Source organism: Bubalus kerabau, chromosome 16 (assembly GCF_029407905.1).
Source record: "Bubalus kerabau isolate K-KA32 ecotype Philippines breed swamp buffalo chromosome 16, PCC_UOA_SB_1v2, whole genome shotgun sequence".
NCBI classification, from domain to species: Eukaryota; Metazoa; Chordata; class Mammalia; order Artiodactyla; family Bovidae; genus Bubalus; species Bubalus kerabau.
The window spans coordinates 55,025,272-55,048,713 of record NC_073639.1 but is presented as its reverse complement, the minus strand read 5'-3'; the positions used below and the strand labels follow the sequence as shown (position 1 = coordinate 55,048,713).

The following is a 23,442-nucleotide window of genomic DNA, read 5'->3' as shown; positions in this document are numbered from 1 at the left end:
TCTTTTCTTTTTTATCAGCCTTATTTTTAATTTTATTTAATTTAACTTTACAATATTGTATTGGTTTTGCCGTATATCAAAATGAATCTGCCACAGGTATACATGTATTCCCCATCCTGAACCCTCCTCCCTCCTCCCTCCCCAAACCATCCCTCTGGGTCGTCCCAGTGCACCAGCCCCAAGCATGCAGTATCGTGCATCGAACCTGGACTGGCGACTTGTTTCATATATGATATTATACATATTTCAAAGCCATTCTCCCAGTAATATTTCACAATAAAAAGAAAGGGGACTTCCCTGGTGGCCCAGTGGTTAAGAATCCGCCTTCCCATGCAGGGGACTCGGGTTCGATCCCAGGTCGGGGAACTAAGATCCCACATGCTTTCGGGCAGCTAAGCCCATGCACTGCAACTACTGAACCTGCGCTCTAGAGTCTGTGTGCCGCAACAAGAGAAACGCAGAAAAAGCAAAATTCAAAGTTGAAAATCCAAAGCAGGAGACTGCAGCGGGTGGAATCTGCGGACCCTGGGAACAGGCAGTTGAAGGAAGTCCCGAGGCCTAGTTGGTCTTTCAAAGCTGCCAAGGGATTCCAGTGGCAGCAGGCTCTCAGCCGAGTAAATCCAGAGTGACCTTCATCTGCCAGCCAAGAGGCCAGATGGGGTCAGGGGGACCTGGCACAAGAACTTCTGTAAGGCTCAGAGGGACAGGCTGGGAAGACAAGAAGGCCCTCACCTGCCATCCCATCTCCACCAGACAGGCTCTGGCACCCCAGAGTTGCAATGCCTTCCCAGGCCAGAGGATGAGGCGGCAACCCAGCCCACAGGCCATCATGCTTCCATGGTCCTGGGAGACGATGAGGGCTGGAGGGGAGCGGGCAGGCTGGCTGAGGGTGGCTGGAAGGATCCACACACCTGGGCATGAAGGCAAAGAATCAGAGCTAAGAAAATTAGGAAGCAGATGGAGGAACAGCTGAAAGCCAAGGCCAGATGGAATCGGGGCTTCTTCCAGTCCAACTGCTAAGCTGCTAAGTCGCTTCAGTCGTGTCCGACTCTGTGTGACCCCATAGACGGCAGCCCACCAGGCTCCCCCGTCCCTGGGGTTCTTCAGGCAAGAACACTGGAGTGGGTTGCCATTTCCTTCTCCAGTGCATGAGAGTGAAAAGTGAAAGTGAAGTCGCTCAGTCGCGTCCGACTCTTTGCTACCCCATGGACTGCGGCCCTCCAGGCTCCTCTGTCCATGGGATTTTTCAGGCAAGAGTGCTGGAGTGGGGTGCCATTGCCTTCTCCGCTTCCAGTCCAAGGGGAGGTTCAAACTCACCCGGGGGGACCCAGGCCGGCTGCAGGAGGGGGCTGGCTGCCAAGCTGGGGGTGAGAGAGGAAAGTCCCGACATCCATCCCAACTCAGCCAGGAGGGCTCTACTCCCATCTGACTCAAACAAGGAGACTTTTGTGTAGGACTCTGTCAGAAGAAAACGTGCGCTCATGCAGAAACAGACAAATCCAAATTGACGGGCATCCTGCCAAAACACTGGCCTGTCCCTTTATAAACACTAGTGTTGTGAAGGGTTCAGTAAAAAGAACAGGGCTGGAGGACTAGTCTGGATTAGAGGAGGAGAAAGAAACAAGGCAACCAGACACAGGACATGATTCAAACAATAAAGACAAAAAATTGTTGTAATAGTGCTCTTGGGACAGTAAGAGACTCTGAATGTCATCTGAGCATGAGATCAAAGAAGCAAACCATCACAAGCTTTCCTGAGTGTGACGGTGACTGGTGGTTACAAAAAAAAATATTTCTGTCCTTAAGACACGCACGCTGCAGTGCTCCAGAGTGAGATGTCGTCACGTTCACAAGCGACTCTCAGATGGTTTGGCCACGAGAGACAGAGAATGCAAATGCTACAAATGGTCAGCATCAGTGGAGCTTGAGAGAAGGCTTACAGAAATTCATTGCATTGTGTTCACAACTTTCCCAAAACAAAATTTTTCAAACTGAAACATCAGGGTGGGAAAAGAACACGACTGCTCATGGGAATGGCTGGTACAACCGTGGGATGTTCAGTCATCTAGATACCCACTGAGAGCTACCCAGGTGCCTGGGGAAAATTCAGAGAAGAGATGGAGTCAGAAAAGCAAGATGCTGGGAAGTGGGCATAGTGCCGTCCCATTTTGGTAAAGTGACCGACTGACTAATCCTACAATGGATGTGTCTATAAGGTTAATATGATGACAAGAGAAAAAACTCAGGTGACACTTGCCAAGCTGTTATTCTAAGTCAGGGGTCCCCAACCTCCAAGATCTAATGCCAGATGATCTGAGGTGGAGCTGATGTAAGAAAAACAGAAATAAAGTGCACAATAAACGTGATGCGTTGAATCATCTCAAAACCATTCCCCTTACACCTGGGTCCCTGGAAAAAATGTCTTCCACAAAACCAGTCCCTGGTGCCAAAAAGGCTGGGACCGCTGTTCTAAGCACTTCACATGCACCCACTCCCCCATCTTTATAAGAGCCCTGTATAAGAGATACTTTCATTAATTCCATTTTACGGAGGAGGAAATAAGGCACAGAGAGGTTAAGTCACTTGTCCAAAGACATACAGCTAAGAAAGGGCAGAACCAGGATTTGAACCCAGGCTGCCTGGCTCCAAAGTCTACGCTCTTGGGTCCACCTAGCTCCTGGATGCCAAAACTCTGGCCAGACCCTAGAGAGAATCCTGGGGGTTTGAGAAGCCATGCCTGACCTGGATGATGACATGTCAACACTGCCTGCCAGCTCCCCCTGTTCCAGTCTGTCCCATGCTTCTCATTCAGGCGGAAGGTTCTCATGTGGGCACACAGGGCACTCTCTGTGTGCAAGGGGATGCTCCCAGAGACCCTGGGGGCCTGGCTGTCCATGTGGGTCACTCCCACACCGACCTCCTCACTGTCCTAGGTGAAGAAGGGTATGTCCTAGGGTTTGGGACAAGGATCAACAAGGTTGTCAGGAGTTCATCCGGGGGACTGTCGATGACAGGTGTGCTGGTTCACTGCAGAATATACCTGCTAGCTACAATGATTCCCGGTCAACTCCTCTGCATCTGTACCTGGGCAAGTTCTGATGAAGGTGAGAAACTTCGCTTATCTCTCTTCCACGCCACCCCCTCCAGTGCACACCAAGGGCGGCTCCCACCCGGGAACGACAAAGCCTGCACTTTGGCACACCCCAGCCCTGACACTTCTCCCAGTTTACAACAAACACCTCCTCCCAATCCTGCTTCCAGGAGGTGGGTGGGCAGGCATACAGACCAGGACCCTGGGAACTTTCTACCTGAAAAACATTAGCTCATGACCTGGTTTCACAACTACTTGGCTTCTCCCAAGCCCTGCTCCCCCAGCCCATCTGATCTTCACCCACTTTCCCTCCCCACTTGACAACAGTCTTCCCTGACAGTACTCACTCCTAATTTGCTCTCTGGTCTTACTTAAATCCTTGCTCCCTCTGGGTTTTTGTTTCCTCAAAGAATAAAAGATGGAACTGAGTGCCAGATCTAACAATCTGAGTTTATGAAACATTCCCTGACAGAAACAATTAGCTGATCAGTTAGTTACCACCCTCTCAAGTAGTCCAAGGTAGAGACAAAGAAAATAATCTCTAACACTACAATAGGCAGAGGCAGTGAGAGGCAATGAGATGAAGTGAGAAAGCTATTCTGGAGAAGAGCATCCATCAACCATTTCTGCTGCCTGTCACCCTTTCCTCCTTCTCCTAACAGTCCTTCCCACCCTTTTCCTTTAGGGCACCACTCACCCCACCTGTCTCCCTGCTTTAGGGGGGAAAAAGGCCTCCCTCTCAAACTCCAAGGACGGGCAGCTAATCCAAGCTTGACCAATCAGAGCAGTCCATTTCTCAAGCTACAGTGATTGGCTCAGGGGTAAGCATATGAGGCAAGCCCTGCCAATCAGAGCCCATGAGCCTTCATACTACAACTTTACCCAGCCACTGGGAAAATTCTCTAATTACCTCTGAAGGTCCCTCCATAAAGTTCCCTTTGGAGACTCATGGGGAAATTAAAAGCAACCAGTTTCTCCCCCATGTGGTGCAGGTGGCCATCTGAGCCCTAGGTTTAAAAATGAATGTTTAACTCTTGGATTGCATTCAGGCTGGATCCCTTACAGGACCCACAGGAGAAACAACAGGGCCACAGGAAGCTCCCTCCCCACCCCCTCTCTGTACCCTCCAGGCCAATACTGACCCAGTCAACTTGTGGTTTATTGAGTGCAGGTAAATGATTTTGCATGGTTGAGACGACATGAGATCCTATACGTACAGAGGAAGTACGTATCACCAGCAAACTGGACCTGGGTCTCCCAACTCCAGCCTCACACCATTTCTGCCCATGAGGACAAGAAACGTAAACAATTCCACTTTAATGATGACCCAGGGCCTCAATGCAGTGGGAGGGAAATACCACCCCTCCCCCAATCCAAGCCACCCAGCTGAAGCCAAGATGCCAGCAGGAGGATCCCTTCTCCCTCTGAGAGGCAGAGTGAGGTGGCTCCAGGCCAGCCTCCACACCTCCCTGGGCCCCTGGGCCAAGACAGGTGCTGTTTTTTAACCTACCACCCCCAGATGGCCCCAATGACAACTTTCATAAACTGGTGTCCCTTCGAACTGGGGCAGAGGAGGGATCAATCAGAAGACACCAACACTCAGCCAGGAAAAACACCCAGTCACTGGAGTCAGAGAGGTATCTCTGGAATACAAGCAGGACTTGTTGAGATTCAGGTCCTGAATCCATGAACACACCACAAAGACCAGGCTCCCAGGTCCTCTCTGGTGCGGGAGATAGGAGGGGAAGGAGGGGAAGAGCCAGCATTGAAGCCAAGGAGTCTGCCTTCCAAATCCATGAATTTGAAGATCCCAATTGGACTTCTCTCCCTGGCTCGGCCTAAGGTCCCTTCCCAGCCAGGTCTCTGCCCTAGACCAGGGTTCCCAACCATGGGATACAGTCATGAACAAGACAGACGAGGCCGCTGTCCCGGGGAACCTCAACCAAGTGAACAGTATCATTCCAGAATGGTGACAGCTTAGAAGATAATAACATGGAATGCTTATAACACAGATAGGGTAGGTTCATAGGGTGGGGAGGTGGGGAGGAGAGGGGTAATCATCAAGAGTACCATTTGAGTTTAAATATGAAAAGAATCTAGCATAAAAGTCAGGAGGAAAAAGGCTTCTGGGGAGAAGGAACAGTCTGTGCAAAGGCTCTGAGGCAGGAAAGAACACCTGTGCATGGGAGGAAAAGAAAAGCTCATGAGGCGAATTCTTTGGTTGTCCAGTGGTTAGGACTCCATGCTTTCACTGCCTAGGACCCAGGTTTGATCCCTGGTCGGGCACCTAAGATCCTGCAAGCTGCATGGCATAACCAAAACCAAAAAACAACAAGAAGAAAAGTCTGTGAGGCTACAACAGACTAAAGTGCAGGGAGTGGATGCAGGAAAGGGGCTCATAGGCCATGAGGAGCAAATGAGTTTCATACCACACCCAAGAAGGTTTTAATCAGTATTGTGAAATGATGCAATTTACATTATTTTTAAGAGCATAGGGGGACTTCCCTGGTGGTCCAATGAGTAAGAATCCACCTGCCAATGCAGGGATCATGGGTTCGATCCCTGGTCTGGGAAGATTCCACACACCACATGGCAACTAAGCCTGTGGGCCACAACTACTGAAGCCCATGAGCCCTAGAGCCCAAGCCCCACAACAAGAGAAGCCACCTCAATGAGAAGCTGGTACACCGCAACATCGCAACTAAAGAGTAGCCCCCACTCCCAGCAACTAGAAACAACCCTTGCAATGAGGACCCAGTACAGCCATAAATAGATAAACTACATACATATATAAGTGCAGCTGGGCTTCCCTGGTGGTCTAGTGGTTAAGACAACATGCTTCCACTTCCGGGAGTGTAGGTTCAATCCCTAGTCAAGGAAGTTCCGCAGGCTGTGAGGTACGGCCAAAGAAAGAAAGAAATATCAAAAATAATCCCAAATAAGAAGAAAAACAATAAAGAACATTCTACTGTGGCAGGGAAAATGGACAAGAGTGGCATGAGTAGGAGCAGACGGCCTGGAGAGAGAGCTCCTGCAGGAGCTGAGAGATGGGACAGCTTCATGTGGAGCCACACAGGGGGAGGGGAGCCCCCCACGTCACCATAGAGGGTGACAACTTGCCACTGGTCACGTACCTCCCTGTGAAACCACTCTCGTCTTCTAAACATCCATTCAGTAACTATTCAAGAACCTACCATTATGTGTTAGGCATCGTTCCAAGTGCTTGGGACACAGCAATGAACAAAAACCAAGGTCCCTGCCCTCATGGGCCTGACACTCTCATGGAGAGAAACAGACAATAAGCAATAAACAGGATACAAAGGTGAATTCTGCAGTATCTCAGCAGATGATGGGGCAACAGAAGAAAAAGAGCAGGGTAAGGAAGGTTCTGAGCACCGGGGAAAGGGAAGAAAACTTGCAATATTCAAAAAGAGAAGGACTTCCCTGGTGGCCCCATGGTTAAGAATCCACACTTGCACTACGAGGGGCACAGGTTAGATCCCTGGTAGGGGAAGTAAGGTCCCGCATGCTGCACAGTGAGACCAAAAAAAAAAGAAAGAGAAAGAGAGAGATTCATGAGAAAGTGAGATCAGAACAAAGGCCTAAAGGAGGCAGGAGAGAGAATCACGCACACGTCACATCAGGGAAAGAGCTGTGGGCAAAGGGAAGAACTCAGTAAGGCTGATGTGCCAGTTAGTCTGAGGAACAGCCAGCAGGGCCGAGTGCAAGGTCAAGCTGAAGGGGAGGACAGAAAGGGGTGAGGTTCGGATGGTACGGGCCTCAAGGGCCAACATAAGGTCTCACCTTGACTCGGAGGGGATGGTGTGGGCCCACTGCCAGGCTTTATTTAAGCAGAAGAGGGTGATGCTCTGATTGCAGATTTCATGGGATCCCTTTGGCTACTGTGCTGAAAAACCTAGCCAGGGAGCAAAGGTGGAAACAGGGAGATGTGCAGGAATCCAGGTGAAACTTGATGGTGCCTTGGACCAGGGTGGTGGCCCTGGGTGTGGGGAGAAGCTGGATTCTGGGTACATTTTTACTTTTGTGTTTTTCGGGTTATTTAGTATCTTACGTTTATCTGTTTATTTAGTTAGCTGCTCCACATCTTAACTAGGGCACAGGGGATCTTTGATCTTCATTGCGGCATGAGGGACCTTTTTTTTTTCCTAAGTTGTAGCATGCGAAATCTCTTAATTGCAGCATGAGGCATCTTTAGTCCTGGAATGGAAACTTTAAAAGTTGCGCCCTGTGGGATTTAGCTCCCTGACCAGGGATCAAACCTGGGTCCCCTGCATCGACAGCGTGGTGTCTCAGCCACTAGACCACCAGGGAGGTCCTCTGCATATATTTTGAAAATGAGGCCAAAAACAAAAGGTCCAACGTGGGAAGTGAGAGAGTCAAGGCTGACTCCAAGGCTTTCGGCCGGGGGAGCTGGCAGATGGAGAAGCGATGGCCTGAGATGGCAACGTGGTGGGAGGAATGAAGTTCTGGGGCAGGGGCAGTAATGGGAAGTCAAGCGCTGGCTAGAGTAAGCATGACTTGCCTTTGAACACCCGGGTTGAGATACAGAGCTGGCCACTGGATGCTCAAGGCTGGAGTTCAAGGGGAAAGGCCTGGGCCTAGGATATAAATTTGGGAGGGGCCCAGACAAAGATGGCATTAGACGTGTGAGATCGTGTGACCTCAGCCAGGAAAGGCTTTAGTGCAGGGACGTGCCAATGGCCAGCGGTCAGGGAGATAAGGAGACACCAGCATCTGAGTTCAAGAGCAGCCCAAGAGACCACACATCAAAGTGTCTCAAGAGTCCTTCTAGCAGCTTCCAGAAAAGGTGGAAGGAACTTCACCCCAAATGCCAGGAAGCAAGCACAGGTTGGGCCACTCCTGTTCCTTCCTCCTACCCAGCACGAAGCAATAAATCGGGGCACAGGAGGAAACGATGGGGTGGAGGTGGGGGAAGGAAGCCAGACAATGAAGCCAGCTGCGCCCACGGTCACCAGGGGCCCGGACCTCTGGGTTCAGGGAGGTTCTGAGCAGAATGACTCTGAGCTTCAAATGTGGGTCCCAGGCACCCCTGGACAGGCTGTAACTCGCCAGCTCCAGGGCCCCAGAGAGCCCCAAAGCCAAGAATGAGCTTTTTGGTGTTGGTTTTTGTTTCTCTTTGCATTTCAGCTCCCATGGCCCCTCCAAGGGCCAGTGGAGGCCAAGGTCACATCTGAACCAGCAGGCAGGAGATGAGGTACATAAAAGAACTTCTCCTTTTTTTTTTTGGCTGAGTCCTACCTAGAGTTGAATTCTTTGCACTCTAAATGTGTTTATGGGGACAAAGCTGCTGGATCTGTATGGCACAGAAGAGGGGTGGAGGGAAGGGGAGTAGATGCTCTTGTAACCAAATTCGCTAATTCTAAGATGATGAGCCAGAGAAGTCAGTCTTGTGGCTGAAACCTGCCTTGGGGGGGCCTCTCTGCCCAGGGGCCTCTCTGCTGCTGACCAGGCGCATAGGATCATGCTTCCAGGCACCAAGATCCACAGTCACTGATGAAGCAGACATGCCTGGGCCCAGGTTCCAGCAGAATAAAACTGCCCAGGGGAAAATGCAAAGCTTCAATGAGCAAGTCCTTGATATCCACGCACTTCCGTCCCGTTTGCTACATGTTGAAGTCATAACAGGATGATTCCAGGTAGCCAAGCTTCTCTAAATTCTAGCTAATCACATGGGTCACAGAGAGAAGGCCTGGCAAGTATGAGTCATCCTAGGAAGGTTTGGGGAACGTGTCATGAAATGGGAAAAGCCAGGCACATTGAACCCAGGTCTCCCACACTGCAGGCAGACTCTTTACCATCTGAGCCTCCAGGGAAGCCCTCCTGAGATCCTCTGGAGAAGGAAATGGCAATCCACTGCAGTACCCTTCCCTGGAAAATTCCAAAGACGAGGAGCCTGGCAGGCTCCAGTCCATGGGGTCGCAAGAGTCAGACACGACTAAGCGACTTCACTTTTTCTTTCTTTCTTTCTTTAGGTGCACTGAACACAGCCCCGGGCCAGGCCTCCAGAAGGCCAGACTGCAATAGGACACATGGCCACGTGTGTGTATACACACCCCAACACGCTTGGAACACGTGTTACCATGGGTGTCCACATGTGTAACTATACGCCCAGCATGTGCCGACACACATGTGAACCCACGCATATACACATGGATAACAATAATACGTGTGAACCCATGTGTGCCAAGAACCAAGTGTGGGCACATGTCAATGTATGTGTACACATGTGTTCATGTGCATACATACATATGCTATCACAAAGACACTGTGCCCCCATGCCAACACGCAACATGAATGTGTGCATGCTTCAGCACATGGTCACACACAAGTGTGCGTGGGTGCGTGCCAACACATGTTCATGTGTCACACGTGTACTACCAGCATGCGTATACATACATCAACATGTATTTGCAGCACACTCTCAAACATACACACTGGTGAAGCAAATCCATGAGAAGCAAAGAGGGAAACAAAAATAACTGACACTCAGGGAAACTAAAAATAGCCTATGTTTTTCAACCCTGGCTCTGGAGTAAGTGGAAGCCGCCCTCTCACACACCAGAGGGGTAGGAAGCCCCAGGCAGGAAAGAGGAAGAAAAACACAACAAAATTGGAACACACCTGCGACCCCACTGCCCCCTGAGAAGGGAGTGTGTCCCCTGCGATCTGCAGCCACGGGTCAAGTCTACAGCCTTATCCTCCATGGCCAGAGGCAGCCAGATGCAGTCAGCCCTCAACACTTGACACCCTCTGAGACACGACCCCTGGGGCTTTCTGGAGCCCCAGACAGGGGACAGGGAACAGAGCTGGCCAAGCAGACCCTGCAGGATAGCAGGGCCACCCTGAGAATCGCTGGGACCACAGGCAGCGTCCCTTGGCATCTGTGATTCTAGAGCCCACCCAGGCCTATCGGACAGCCATGGAGGTAAGGTGTCGGGAGGCACCCTGCACTCACAGTTTGAGGGAGGTGATGATCAGGAGAAAAGCCTGGGAAGGACCCCACCGCCCCACTGTCTGTGCAGGAAAAGGACAAGGGACAGTGGACCCAAGCAGAGACCAGGGGAAGGGTTTGCCCTGCCTCCAAACACCAAGTTGAGCTCTCAGGGATACGGAGAGTGGGGAAGAGAGGGTCCACAGGCGGCAGCCCACCCAGCTAGAATCCTGGTGCCGCCACTGCCGCGGTGTGACCTGGGGCAAGTGTCTTTTCGGCTCTGTGCTTCCATTTCCCTCAATAAAAAGAGAGGCAACGGAAGCTATTTAGATACTAAATGAAGCGAATGACTGCAGGTTAAACACCTAGAACAGTATTTGGTGCTTAATCAGTGTCTACAGATCGTTTTCTCTCCCCAACCCCCACCTCTGAACTGATGCAAGAAAGAAATCTGCCAGAGGGCGAAAAGCAACTGGTGGCTTCCAGGTGGTTCCGTGGTAAAGAAATCACCTGTCAATGCAGGTGACACAGGAGATGTGGGTTTAATCCTTGGGTAAAGAAGAGCCCCTGAAGGAGGAAACAGCAACCGGCTCCAGCATTCTTGCTGGAAAATTCCTATGGACAGAGGAGCCTGGTGGGCTACAGTCCATGGGGCCACCTAGAGTCACACACGACTGAGCACTTACGCCTTGGTGAGAAGCAACTGGGGCAGAGCATGGTGTCCTAAAGGTTCCTTGGGTGGCCCTTGCAGAGGGAGAGGGGGTAAAAATAGGGAGGCTGAGAGTGGGGGTGGGGAAAGGCCTAGGAAGAGCCCAACCTCAAAGCGCTCAGGGTCTATTCATCCCACCATCCCATTGTGAACCCAAGCGCTGATCTGGTCCTGGGGTCACTACAGAGAGAGTGACAGGACAGCCCCCACTTCTGCCCACGAGGGAGAAAGAAAATGTACAAATCAACATGTAATGTAAGTGGGGGGTGGCTTCTAGGGACGTGAGAGGTGAGCTTCGCAGATATCTGGGGGGTGAGCCTTCAGGGCGGTGGGGAAAGCAAGCCAGAGTTTGGTGGAACCAGGCTCAGTGGGCTCAAGGACACTGAAGACTGGACACTGTGGCAGGTGAGCAGGAGGGCCAAGGCAGGGGGTGCAGTGAAAGAGGTAACAGGAGCTGGATCATGGCAGGGAGTTCAGGTCACCACACTGACCTTGGTATTCACTCAGAGTGAAATGGGGATACCTCAAAGGGCTGTGAGCAGAGAGGACACGTGATCAGGTTGTCTATGGAGATCAGAGATGAGACTACGGCATCAGTCCAAGTGGTGAATGGAGGAGGCCAGAGTGGCAAAGATATTGACAAGGTGTCAGAATGCAAATATGTTTTGAAGGCAATCCTAATAGATTTTGCTGATGGAGCAGATACAAGGATACCACAAAAGGCATCCAGGTAGGTTTGTGCTTGAGGGAACAAATGGAGGTGTCATTTATTGAGCTGGGGACACAGGTGAGGGAAGAATTTGGCAGCTGGAAAAATGAGTGGATAAAGCACCCAAGGCTGATTCCAACTATAAAACTTGAAAGATGGCAGAGAAGGAGCTTCCCTGGTGGTCCAGTGGCTTACAGTCTGAGTTCCCAATGCAGGGGGCCCGGGTTCGATCCCTGGTCAGAGAACTAGATCCCACATGCCACAACTAAAGATCTCACATGCTTTCAACTAAGACCCGGCACAGCCAAAATAAATAAAATATTTTTTTAAAAAAGAGAGAGATTCAGTTTCCCACTTCCCCCACCCCCGGCCGTGGAGAAGGCTACCAGGTCCGTCACTACACACGGTGGCCCAGCAGATAAGCCCCTTCCCCTTGGCCCAGCAGGACCTCCCCTGGTGGACCAGAGACAGCCAGTAATTTGGGAATACATGCCCAGAGACCTAGCCCAGGGTTCCTGATCCGTACAGAGAGGGCCACGCATGCCAGGCTCCATTCGAGGCTATGGATACAAGCATGCCCGTCCTCCTGGGATTTGCCTCAGAATATTTACACACACACACACACACCAGCAAATTACTCTCTTAAGCTTTTGTTTCCCTAACTGTAGACGATGACAATGAGTGGTGTGTCCCAGAATTCTCCCAGGACTAATTGAGATGATTGACATTTACAAAGATGCCTGGCATGTAGTCATCCTTGATTACACTCCTAAATGCATTCAGTCTGAACACCTCTCATCCAACCCTCCCCACTGGTGGGGAGAAAGGAGAAGAAATGAGTCTTCTTCTCCTCAAGGCCTCTCCCAGGGAGCTCCATCCACAGGTCCCCTCAGCTGTGAGCCTCCCACTCTCTGTATTGAACTCATCTGGCCATTCTTTGGGGGAAAGCTATGGATTCATAACTAACCTTTAACTAAACACATAATACATGAATATATTCTCCTTGTTCAAAAAGAAAAAGTCTGGGGGTTTGCGGCTAAGACTCTGCACTCCCAGAGCAGAAAACCCAGATTCAATCCCTGGTCAGAGAACTAGATCCCACAAGCCACAACTAAGAGTTTGCATGCCGAAACTAAAAAAGACTCTGCACACTGCAACTGGAAAAAAAAAAAAGATCCCGTGGGCCAAAATTAAGACCTAGAGCAGACAAATTAAGAATTAATTAATTATTAAAAAAAGAAGTATGAACTTCACAGATAAAGCATGTTTCCCCCCACCACACCCCCAGTTCCCTGAGTAACCACTTTTGTCAGTCTGGTGCACCCTTCCACACCTTTTTCTGTGCTTTTACATGCACTGATAGAAATCTAGTGAAAATACAGAATTTCATGGAGTGTTTTTTTTTTTTAACACAAAGAACCTTATGGCTTTTTTCAATTAGTCACGTGTTCGTCCGCTTTGCTTTTCTGTGCCCAAATATATAAAGATCTTTCTCTATAATCTCAGCCCAGAAATCCACTGGATAAAAGACTTCTGCATTCCTTCCTATTCCCCTATTGAAGTGTAGACCCAGATTTGTGGTCAGGATTCCTGACCGTAACTGCCATGAGCTGTGTGAACCCTGACATCTCTGGGCTTTGTATGCCTCAGTTTCCTTATCTGTAAGAAAGAAAAACACCACAACAGCTTACAAGAGTGTGATAACCTTCAAATGGGAAAATGGGTACATCCAAGGTTACACACATGTCATCGCCTTTGCACTTCATCATCTTGACAGGAGGCAAACTAGATCTGATTTCTGCCTCAGAGCTGAAGACACAACCCCTGGCTCAGAGGTGAAGTAACTGGCCTGAGGTCCCCAGCAAGCAAAGGGCACAGCCAGGTCTGCAAACCCTGAGCTCTGGAAACTGACATCAGTTTCAAAATGGGTGCAACCCCCATCAGCAACCTGAGAAATGTAAATTACACGCATCAGATTAACCCGCCAAAATTATTCAAGATGCTAATAAATTGGTCATCACCAATAATGGCAGAGATGTAGGGGAGTGAGTAGTTTCATACTCTGGAAGGAATTATAAATGCTCTTGATCTTCAGAAGGGTCATTAGGCTGTGACCAAATTCAAAACGGACAGACCTTCTGGTCTAGAGGTTTCTCTTCTAGAAATGCACCCAGTGGAAGTGGTTATCCACGTACACAGAAAGGTATGTATGAGAAAATTATCAGTCAATGGAGAAACAGGTAAGTAAGTGTACAGTATTCAAAGAAATACTGTGCAGTAGTGAAATGTGACAGATATGGAAAAATTTTCAAATGGTATCTGTGAATTGAAACGCAAACTGCAGGCTGTTTAGACATAGTATAGTTCAATACATGTAAGTATATATTACTATGTCTAAATACACATCCATGATGTGTATCTCTATAAAAGTCTTCTTATGAAGATAATCTTGGATGATACTGGTACTATCGAGAAGGGGAATAAAATGAGCGAGGGGAGAGACCCTGTTTTCCCTCAACTTGAATTTTTTTTTACAAACAATAATGCATGTCCTGGGGCTTCCCTGGTGGCTCAGTGATAAAGAATCCACCTGCCAATGGCAGAGACACAGTTTCGACCCCTGTTCCAGGAAGATCCCACATGCTGCAGAGCCACTAAGCCCGTGCACCACAACTACTGAGCCTGTGCTCTAGGGTCCAGGAATCGCAACTAGTGAGCCCACATGCCACAACTACTGAAGCCCAAGTGCCCTGGAGCCCCTGCTCCACAACAAGAGAAGTCGCCACAATGAGAAGCCCGTGCACCGAAAAGAGGGGCCCCTGCTCGCCGCAACTAGAAAGAAGCCCTCACAGCAGTGAACAGTCAGCACAGCCACAAAACAAATATATAAAATTATATTTTAAAAAAGAAAAGAAATAGTTTCTCGGTTAAAAAAGAATGCGTGTCTTTTATATACATGGACTTCTTTCATTAACCCCAAAGCATAAAACAGTAGAAATCAAAGCACAAGTCCTCCCATTCAAGTTGTACACAGACACGTGCAGCCAAAGCAAACACCAACAGGCCATCCCTTCCTCTCCTAATGTACCATTCACTCAGTCTCCTGAACACACACTCTTCTTCTGACGGAAGGCTCTTGGCCGGAGCTTGGCCTGAGCTGTCCAAGAAGCTGGCACAGGCTGGGCTCGCCTCCGTGTCTTCACACCACTCAGCCACAGACCAATCACCTTTGGGATATTTATGGTAGATGCTGGGTAACTCTCCCTCAAGTTTAAGCCTGGAAATCTTAGCTCCAGGACAACTGAGGACAGTGGCGCTTTCTTCTCTGGAAGCCCAGAGGAGGAATGAGAAATTAGGTAGGGCATGCATGTGCACATGTACATTCACACACACACACACACACACACACACACACACATCCTTCTGACTGCCATAAAAAGAAAACACCTGCATTAAGTCCAAGAAGGACTGGGTTGACAAGATTCTTCATCAACTATAAATTCCACTCATTCCCCATCCCCCCACCCCCAAAGTAAGAGGCTCTTGCACAGGATCACGACAGGGTTCACCACGCATACAGCACACGAGTGACCATCCCTCCAGGGTACACACGGCACAGAAACTACAAAATTGGCAGGCATTTACAGCCAGCTTTCACTGAGATAAAGCTCTCACAGCTACTTTTTTTTTTTTTCTTACAGCTACCTTGAAAAGCAAAGCAAAAACACCCATTGGCCGCCATGGGATAAAAAGAAGCAGTTCTGTTGCTCTGAGGTCTCCCCACAAAACTTTTTCCCGCCACTTCACAGGCAAAATTAAAAAACCACTAAGAGGAACTCAGAACTCAATGTCACCATTGGCCAGGACCTCCCTGCAATCAGATTACAGGACTTAATGGGACAAGATTTGAGAACAAAACAAAGGACATGGTGTGGCCAATATGACCCAGACAACCACTTGGCCAGAGACCTCGAGAAAAACCAGAAGGGTGTTGCTCCATCTTTAAAGCCAAAAAAATGGCAGCCGGGTCTAAGCAGATACAGCCTTCATTCATTCATTCATTCATTCATCTCTCAAGCATCTTGCATTGGGCATGGGGCATGAACATGAAATGTGACCCAGTCCTCATTCTCAAGAAACTCGCCTTTAAAGCAGGGGGAAAGAGCAATCAATTAGCAAGTGACAAGAGCCACATCTTTATCCCAGCTCTGCATCTTGGCTGTATCTGGGAGGCGCCAAGGTGAGCCTCAGTTTCCTCTCTGAGCCCTGCAGGTGCTGTGGCCTTGGCCTCAAAGCTCTGAATGGTTTTAGCTCGAATGTGATACTCTGGAATCTGCCTGTCCTTCAGTAACTCCAGGCTCATTCAAACAGGCTGCCCAGACACCCAGGGCAGAGTCTGCCGGTCTGAAGGCCAGCTGACAGCCTTAATTTGTCTCCCTGGTTGAAAGGGCAATGGTGTATAAGGTTAGGATCAGAGGAAAACCCTCAGACTGTGGGCTCCTGAAGGACCCTGTTTATGCAGCCTTGGGCTTATTCCTGCCCATGCGTAGATCTGGGGAGTAAAGCAGCTTATCACTGCCAATCTGCATCAGGAAGGCAGCGGCAGGGGAGGCAACCCATTCTGCCTTTAAAGAAGCGGTCTGCAAGGGGAGGTTTTGGAAGCAGGGACAAGTGGCGGCCTGGGCACCCATGTGAGCCTCACATGCACGGGGGTTCCTGTCCGCCTGCGCTCACAGGAAGCAAGCAAAGTGCAGTGCCAGTTCTACCAGACACCGTCAGAGGCTGCTGTACGGTAGGCAAGAAGCATGGAGTCTGCCCCTGGGCTTCTCCTGGCGGCATCAGAAACACGGCCACACTCCACGCCCGCCTTGGACCCCGAACCCTTCAGGTGAGGTCAGGCTCCCAGGTGGTCTCTCCTTCAGGCTTTCCCAACCCCAGTCCAGTGCCTCCAGCAGAAGGCCCTGGGGGGCCCTCCTTGGCCCCCAAACTCAGCCTGCGTCCTGAGTCGGGGAGGTTCCTGGGAAAGATGGCCAACTGGCTTGCCTCATGCCCTCTGGTCTCCGGTGCTCAGGGACCCGGGCCCAGGGCACGCGGATCCCGGCACCGGGTCGCCAGCCCGCCGGCTGCGCGCCTGGCCTTCCCGGGCGCCCAACGCCCTCCAGCCTCGGACGGTATCCCGCGCATGGGTCCCAGGCCAAGCCCCTCACCCACCTTGAGGACCTGCTGCTTGATGATTGAGGGCACCATCACGATCATGATAATGCCCAGCACGGCGAAGAGGAGCCCGATGAAACCCAGCGCCGCGGTCACCCGGCGCGCTCTAGAGAGGTTGCCCATGTCTGCGCGCCCCGGCGCCCGCGCGGTGCTCGCGGGGTTCCGCGCCTCTGGAGGGACCGAGACGGGGACGGAGGTGATAGAGGCAGCGACTCCGAGGACGAGGCCCGCAGAGCACGGAGGAGCGGCCCGGCAGGTGGCCAGCGGTTTTATGCGCCATCACCGGGGCGGACCGCCCCCCGGGACGCCCTGGGCACCGGGATTCGGGCCGGCGCGGGCGAGCATGGGCGAAGGGGCGGGGCCTAAGTTAGCAAGGGGCGTGCCCGAGGCGGGGCGCGGATCAGACGGTCCGACTGGGGCGGGGCAACCGCCGGGAATCCGGCGCCCGAGCTTCCGTTTCTGGCTGAGGGAGCCCCGGGGCCCTCGTGGCCCGCATGCAAAGTTGGACCTGGCTCCCTTCCACCTCCTAACCCTTCCCCGCTTCCTCACTCCCACCTGCTCCCTGCTTATCCCTTTCCATCAGCACCCCCATCTTCTCCCTCCTCCGCATCTCTCTCCCCCTCCTCCCGCTGTCGCCCTCCCCCTCCTCCTCTCATTTCGCCCCTCCTCCCCTCCCACTTCCTCTGTCCTGACCGTCATCATTGTTGGTATGTAGTAGAAATTTCCCAACTCTTGCAGGAACTCCAGAGCTTCCCCCCGAAACCCCGCACCCACCTCTGCGTCCTCAGCTAGCCCCACCCCATCCCACCCGCCCCACACACGTGCACACACATTCTATTCCAGCCTCTTTCTCCCTGGAACAAGCCTAGCAGACTCCTGCCTCAGGACCTCATACTCCCCACAACTTGGAATTCTGTCCGCCCCCAACCCGCACCCAGATATCTGCCCGGCTTCTTCCTTCACGACTGCTGGGGCCATCTTATCGGAAAGGCCTTCCCAGCCACCCTGTGTGAAATAGAATAGCGTCAGCTCTCCCCTCACCCTTATCAAAGGGCGCCACCAGGCATGTGCCACATTCATTTGTTCTTGCATTGTGACCATCGCCAGGCCCTAAAATGCTACGGGGCAGCTCTCTGCCCCCACCCTCCCCTCTCAGTAGCTTGACGGCTGCCTGGCTAGGAATGTCTGCTCACAAGGAACAGTTTAGAATGAAGCGGTGAGGAGCCTTCTGGGAGCCAGGTTCTGTGCTAAGAGCCTTTCCCACACCGACTCCATTTTGCAGATAAGGAAACAGGCACAGCAGGTTAGGTCAACAAATCCAAGTGTCTGCTTTCTAATGAACAGGAAGACAGAGGATGGGCAAGTGAGGAAATGAACGATGGATTACTGACACCCCCTCCAAAATAGTAAAACATGGGCATGTGCTCCCCTGCAGTCCTCCATAAGGCGCCCCGCCAACCTGCTCAGAGTGCCCGCAGCACCCCCACCCTGCACTGATCCTGGAACCCTGATGTAGGTCAGTCCCCTCATTGTCTAGTTGGGGGTCAAGCAGGGATCCCCAACACCTGGGTAAGGCAGCCCAGTCCCTGAGGGCTCAGAATGAAATTCTTCAACCCTGGCAGGAAGCAGCCTTCTCCCAGGCCCATCCTTAAGCAACAGCCTGGCCTGAGTCAGTATGTATCAAGCAGCTGCTGTGACTGCCTTGCCTAGCACTGGTCTTTGCCTCGGGGGACCCAACATTGTCCAGGTTACCAGGAGCAGAGACCCAACCCCCGACCTAGATCAGCGTGGCTGGGGCAGAGGTGGCTGGATCAGGTGGCTGTGGTGTCAGATGGAGACAGGCTCCAAGAAGTCCTTACTCCGGGGTTTCCTACTGTAGGGTCCTGGGAAAAGTGGCTTGGCCTTTTCTGTGCCTCAGTTCCTTCACCTATCAAATGGGGATAAGAAGAGCCTCTCTCCAGGATTTCCTTGGCAGTCCAGTGGTTAAGACTGCACCTTCCAGTGCTGGGGGCTGTGAGTTTGATCCCTGGTGGGGGAACTAAGATCTTATATGCCTCCCGACCAAAACATAAAACAGAAACAATATTGTAACAAATCCAATAAAGACTTTAAAAATGGTACATATCAAAAGAATACTAAATACATAAATAAAAATAAAAGCCTCTCTTCAAGGGCTGTTGTGAGGATTAAATGAGTGGGAAGATGTAACAGGACATAGAACAGTGCCCCAAGATGAAAGCACCACAAAGCTAACCGTTCTTGTTATTGCTGCCCCGAGGTCCTAACTGTGTGGCTTTGCCCATCTTTTTGCCTGCATCTCCCAACCTCGCCAGCTTGTTCTCTGTACCTTAGGCTCCTAGCCCTTCTTTCTGTTCCTTAAACAGCTTATTCCAGCCACAGGGCGTTTGCATAAGCTATTCCCTCTGCCTGCCCTTGCCCAGGTGTGACTCTTTCTCCTCCAGGTTTCACTTCAAACCTTACTCCTTAGAGAGACCTTCACTGTTGAATCTGTCCAAAATGAAAGTCCCAACCCACCAGTCACTCTTTTTTTTAAATTAATTTTTATTGGAGTATAACTGCTTTACAATGTTGTGCTGGTTCCTACTGAACAGCAAAGTCAATCAGCTGTACATATATGTATATCCCCTCTTCTGGATTTCTTTCCCATGTAGGTTTACCATCACTCTATTAACTCACCCCATTTTATCTGAAATTGTTTTCTTCATTTATTTGTTTGCCTCTTTCTCTCTCCAGCTCCCAAGAGAGACAAACTGGTCTGTTTTTGCTCATGGATGTATTCCCGGCACCTGGAACAATGCCTGACATCTCGTACATACTCATTAAAGGCTTGAAATAATTACTTCTTTAATTAATCGACCAACTCATTAATTAGTTAATATACTTGCCTTGAATTCTTTAAGTCCTTCAGCGGCCATCAGCTCTGGGGATTGCCTTATGTTTGCTGATTTGGGGAGTTCTTGGAAATTAACTAATTAACTACAATTTGGGGTCTGTCCTCATCCTGACACCACCCTCTTCTTTGATACCCAGCTTGCCTCAGCAAGGACTGACTCGCCTTGACCATCTCACCCAATCTAACTTTCAAATCTTCAAGGTCCAAATGTACGTGACGCTTACCCAAGAGAGCCCCCAAGGCCGCAGCAAGAGTGTTTTCATGTCACGCCACACTGTCAGTTGACAAGAGAAAGACAGAGATGAAAGGATATTTGAGACACGTGACCAGCCATGACCTTGCTAGGGGATAGTCACATCCGATGGGGGGATGTGGGCAGTGACCTAAGAAGTTGGAGAAAAGATGTTCCATCATGTTTCAGGGAAAGGCTTTGCCAGGACAAGGCAAGACAAAGATACAGGAGAAAAAGAAAGATAATAGACAGTACAATATTATCAATCCTGAATATTCAGAGGAAGGACTGATGCTGAAGCTGAAGCTCCAATACTTTGGCCACCTGATATGAAGAGCTGAATCATTGGAAAAGACCCTGATTCTGGGAAAGATTGAAGGCAGGAGGAGAAGGGGGTGACAGAGGAGGAGATGGTTGGATGGCAACATCAACTCAATGGACACGAGTTTGAGCAAGCTCTGGGAGATGGTGAAGGACAGGGAAGCCTGGCGTGCTGAAGTCCATGGGGTTGCAAAGAGCTGGACATGACAGCAACTGAAAAACAGCAACAAAATATAATCAACATCGATTTCCGAGACATCCTGTAAACACCAAGTCAAACGATGTTCCTCCTTAGCTCAAAATCCTCCCATGAAGAAAAGACAGTTGGTGAGAGTGTCGACAAAGACGTGGAGAAATTGAGACTCTCACACACTGCTTGTGGGATTGTGAAATGGCCCAGCCACTGTGGAGAAGAGTCTGGAAATAGCTCCTCAAAAGACTAAGTAAAGGACTTCCCTAGTGGTTAAGAATCTGCCTGCCAATGCAGGGGACCAGGGTTTAATCCCTGGTCCACGTGGATTCCACGTGCCTCAGGGCAACTAAGCCCCTAGACCACAACTACTGAGCCTATGCCCTAGAGCCCAGAAACTGCAACTACTGAAACCCACGTGCCCTGGAGCCCGTGCTCCGCAACAGGAGAAACCACGACAATAAGCCTGTGCACCACAACTAGAGAGTAGCCCCCATTCACTGCAATTAGAGAAACTTCGAGTGCAGCAATGAAGACCTAGCACTACCAAAACATAAATTAATTAGTTTTCTAATAGAAGACTAAACACAGAATTACCATAAGTCCCCATTGTTCCTCTGCTGGGGGTACACAAGAGAAATGAAAACTGTGTCCACACAAAAATTTGCACACGTCAGCACTATTCACAATAGCTAAAAGGTGGAAACAACCCAAATATTCCCCAGCTGATGCATAAATAAATAAAATATGAAATATCCCACAATGGAATACTAGCATTAAATAATGAAGTGCTGACACAGGCTGCAACAAGGAATGAGTTTGGAAACATTACCCCAAATGAAAGTGGCAGTTACTAAAGACCATGTACTTTGTGATTCCATTTCTGTGAAATGTCCAGGGTAGGCAAATCCATAGAGACAGAAAGCAGATTGGTGTTTGCCTACACTTGCAGGGGAGGGGAGGCGGGGCAGAAAAAACCAGGAGTGACTGCTAAGGATTCTTTTTGGGGTAATAGAACATTCTAGAATTGATTGTGGGGCTGGTGTACAGCTGTGTGAATACTAAATTCATTGACGTGTACACTTTCAATGAGTGGGTTGTATGCGATATGAACTATAGCATCATTGAAGTATGTGTCAATAAAGCTGTTACAAAGCAAACAACAACAGAAGTGTCCTACATTTCCCACCTCACTCAGAGTAAAAGTCAAAGTCCTTATCACAGCCCACAAGCTTACCCTCATCTCCCTGACCTCGCTTTCCCCTCTCCCTCAGCACAGACAAATAAATAAATAAATAAACCTACCTCTGCACCTGGGCTTCCCAGGCGGCGCTAAGGGTAAAGAACCTGCTTCCCAATGCAGGAGACTAAGAGACTCATGTTCGATCCTTGGGTGGGGAAGATCCCCTGGAGGAGGGCATGGTGACCCACTCCAGTATTCTTGCCTGGAGAATCCCATGGACAGAGGAATCTAGCCAGCTACAGTCCATGGCGTCGCAAAGAGTCTGACAGGACTGAAGCAATTTAGCACACACACACACACCTCTGCAGCCAGGTTGCATAGCTGGCTGGCTTTGGGCAAGTCACTTAATCTCTCTGTGCCCTGGCTTCTTCCTTATTTAGGCAGTACAGATCATCTCAACAGTGCCCACTGCCTGTTGTGAGTTAATCCTGGTTACATGCTTAACACGGTGCCAGCAAAACAGGGGATTAACACTCCATGCAGGCTGTCACATGTTGTCTGCTCCACCCCAGCCCAGGTAGAATCATTAGTCCCCAGAGCAAAGCATGAGAAGTGTTGCTGGGAAGCCGAATGACTTGATTCAGAGAATCATAGCCAGTGAGTGGCAGAGCCGGGATGGAACAAAGTTGCTTGGCTCCAGAGCCCAGGTGTGAATTACTACTCTCTTTGCTGAAGAAAGAGTGGAGAGAGGGAAAAGAGGAAGTAGCTGGGTAGATGGTGGGAAGAGTGAGAGAAAGCACAGAGAAGAAAGAAAAAGCCAACCAGGAAACGAAAACGATCACTTTGGGCCACAGCTGGAGCCTATGTCACTGCAGCACGTGGGATCTTCTTTGCAGGATGGGAACTCTCAGTGGCGGCACATGGGACCACTCCCTGACCAGAGGTCGAGCCCCCGGGGGCATCCTTCGCTGGGAGTGCGGAGTCTCAGCCACTGGACCATCAGGGCAGTCTATCACTCAGTTGATGAACACCTACTGTGAACACCTATTATGTGTCAGTCACTCTGTTAGTGACTAGGGACCCAGCAGCGAACATGACAAAGCTCCCTGGCCTTGTGGATCTTCTGTTCCAGGAGACAAGCAAGATCAGTAAACGGTAAACGTAATCACTGGTCAATTATATAACATGCCAGGGCTGCACTATTCAATATGATAGCCATTGACCATGCATGGTGACAGGGCACTCAAAATCATGCTTGCCCCAAGTGAGAGCTGCTATGTCCTTCATACACGCCAGGTCTCAAAGACTTACTGTGAAAGAAAGATCACAAAATATCTCAATATTTTTATAGTGATTACACAGTGAAATGACAACATTGAGATATGTTGGGCTAGATAAAAATATACTATAAAAATGAATTTTGCCTGTTTCTTTTTCCTTTTTAAAATGCACCTACTGGAATTCCCTAGTAGTCCAGTAGTCAGGACTCTGAGCTCACACTGTGGAGGGTCGGGTTTGATCCTTGGTCAAGGAACTAAGATCCCTCAGGCTGTGCAGCATGGGCAAAAAAAATAATAATAATAAAAAATAAATAAATATATATATATATATATACACACATATATGCAGCTACTAAAATTTTTTAAAATTTCATTTCTGTTCTATTGAACTGTGTTAGAGGATGATACAGGCCTTAGAAGGAAAAATACAGGATAAGTGTTCCCAGTGGGGAAGGTTGCAATTTAAAGGGAAGTGGTTGGGGGAGGACCTCTGTAAGATGACATTTGAGCAAAGACCTAAAGAAGTGCAGGAACGAGCCGTGTAGATATCTGGGGAAATGTTTTTTCAGACCCTGGCAACAGTCAGTGCAAAGGTCCTGAGGAAGAAGTGTGTCTGGATAGATTTT

At 49.9% G+C, this 23,442-nt stretch overlaps 1 protein-coding gene across 2 annotated transcripts in view; it reads right to left on the bottom strand.

The window, feature by feature from the left end:
* The window catches only part of SCARB1 (scavenger receptor class B member 1), a 93,287-nt gene extending 76,265 nt beyond the window's left edge, over positions 1-17,022 (bottom strand). For both annotated transcript variants that reach the window (XM_055550016.1, XM_055550015.1), the window contains exon 1: positions 16,694-17,022. In XM_055550016.1, the coding sequence (XP_055405991.1) occupies positions 16,694-16,819 (126 nt within the window). In that variant the 5' untranslated portion in view covers positions 16,820-17,022. The remainder of the gene's footprint in view (positions 1-16,693) is intronic.
* Positions 17,023-23,442: the final 6,420 nt, after the last annotated feature.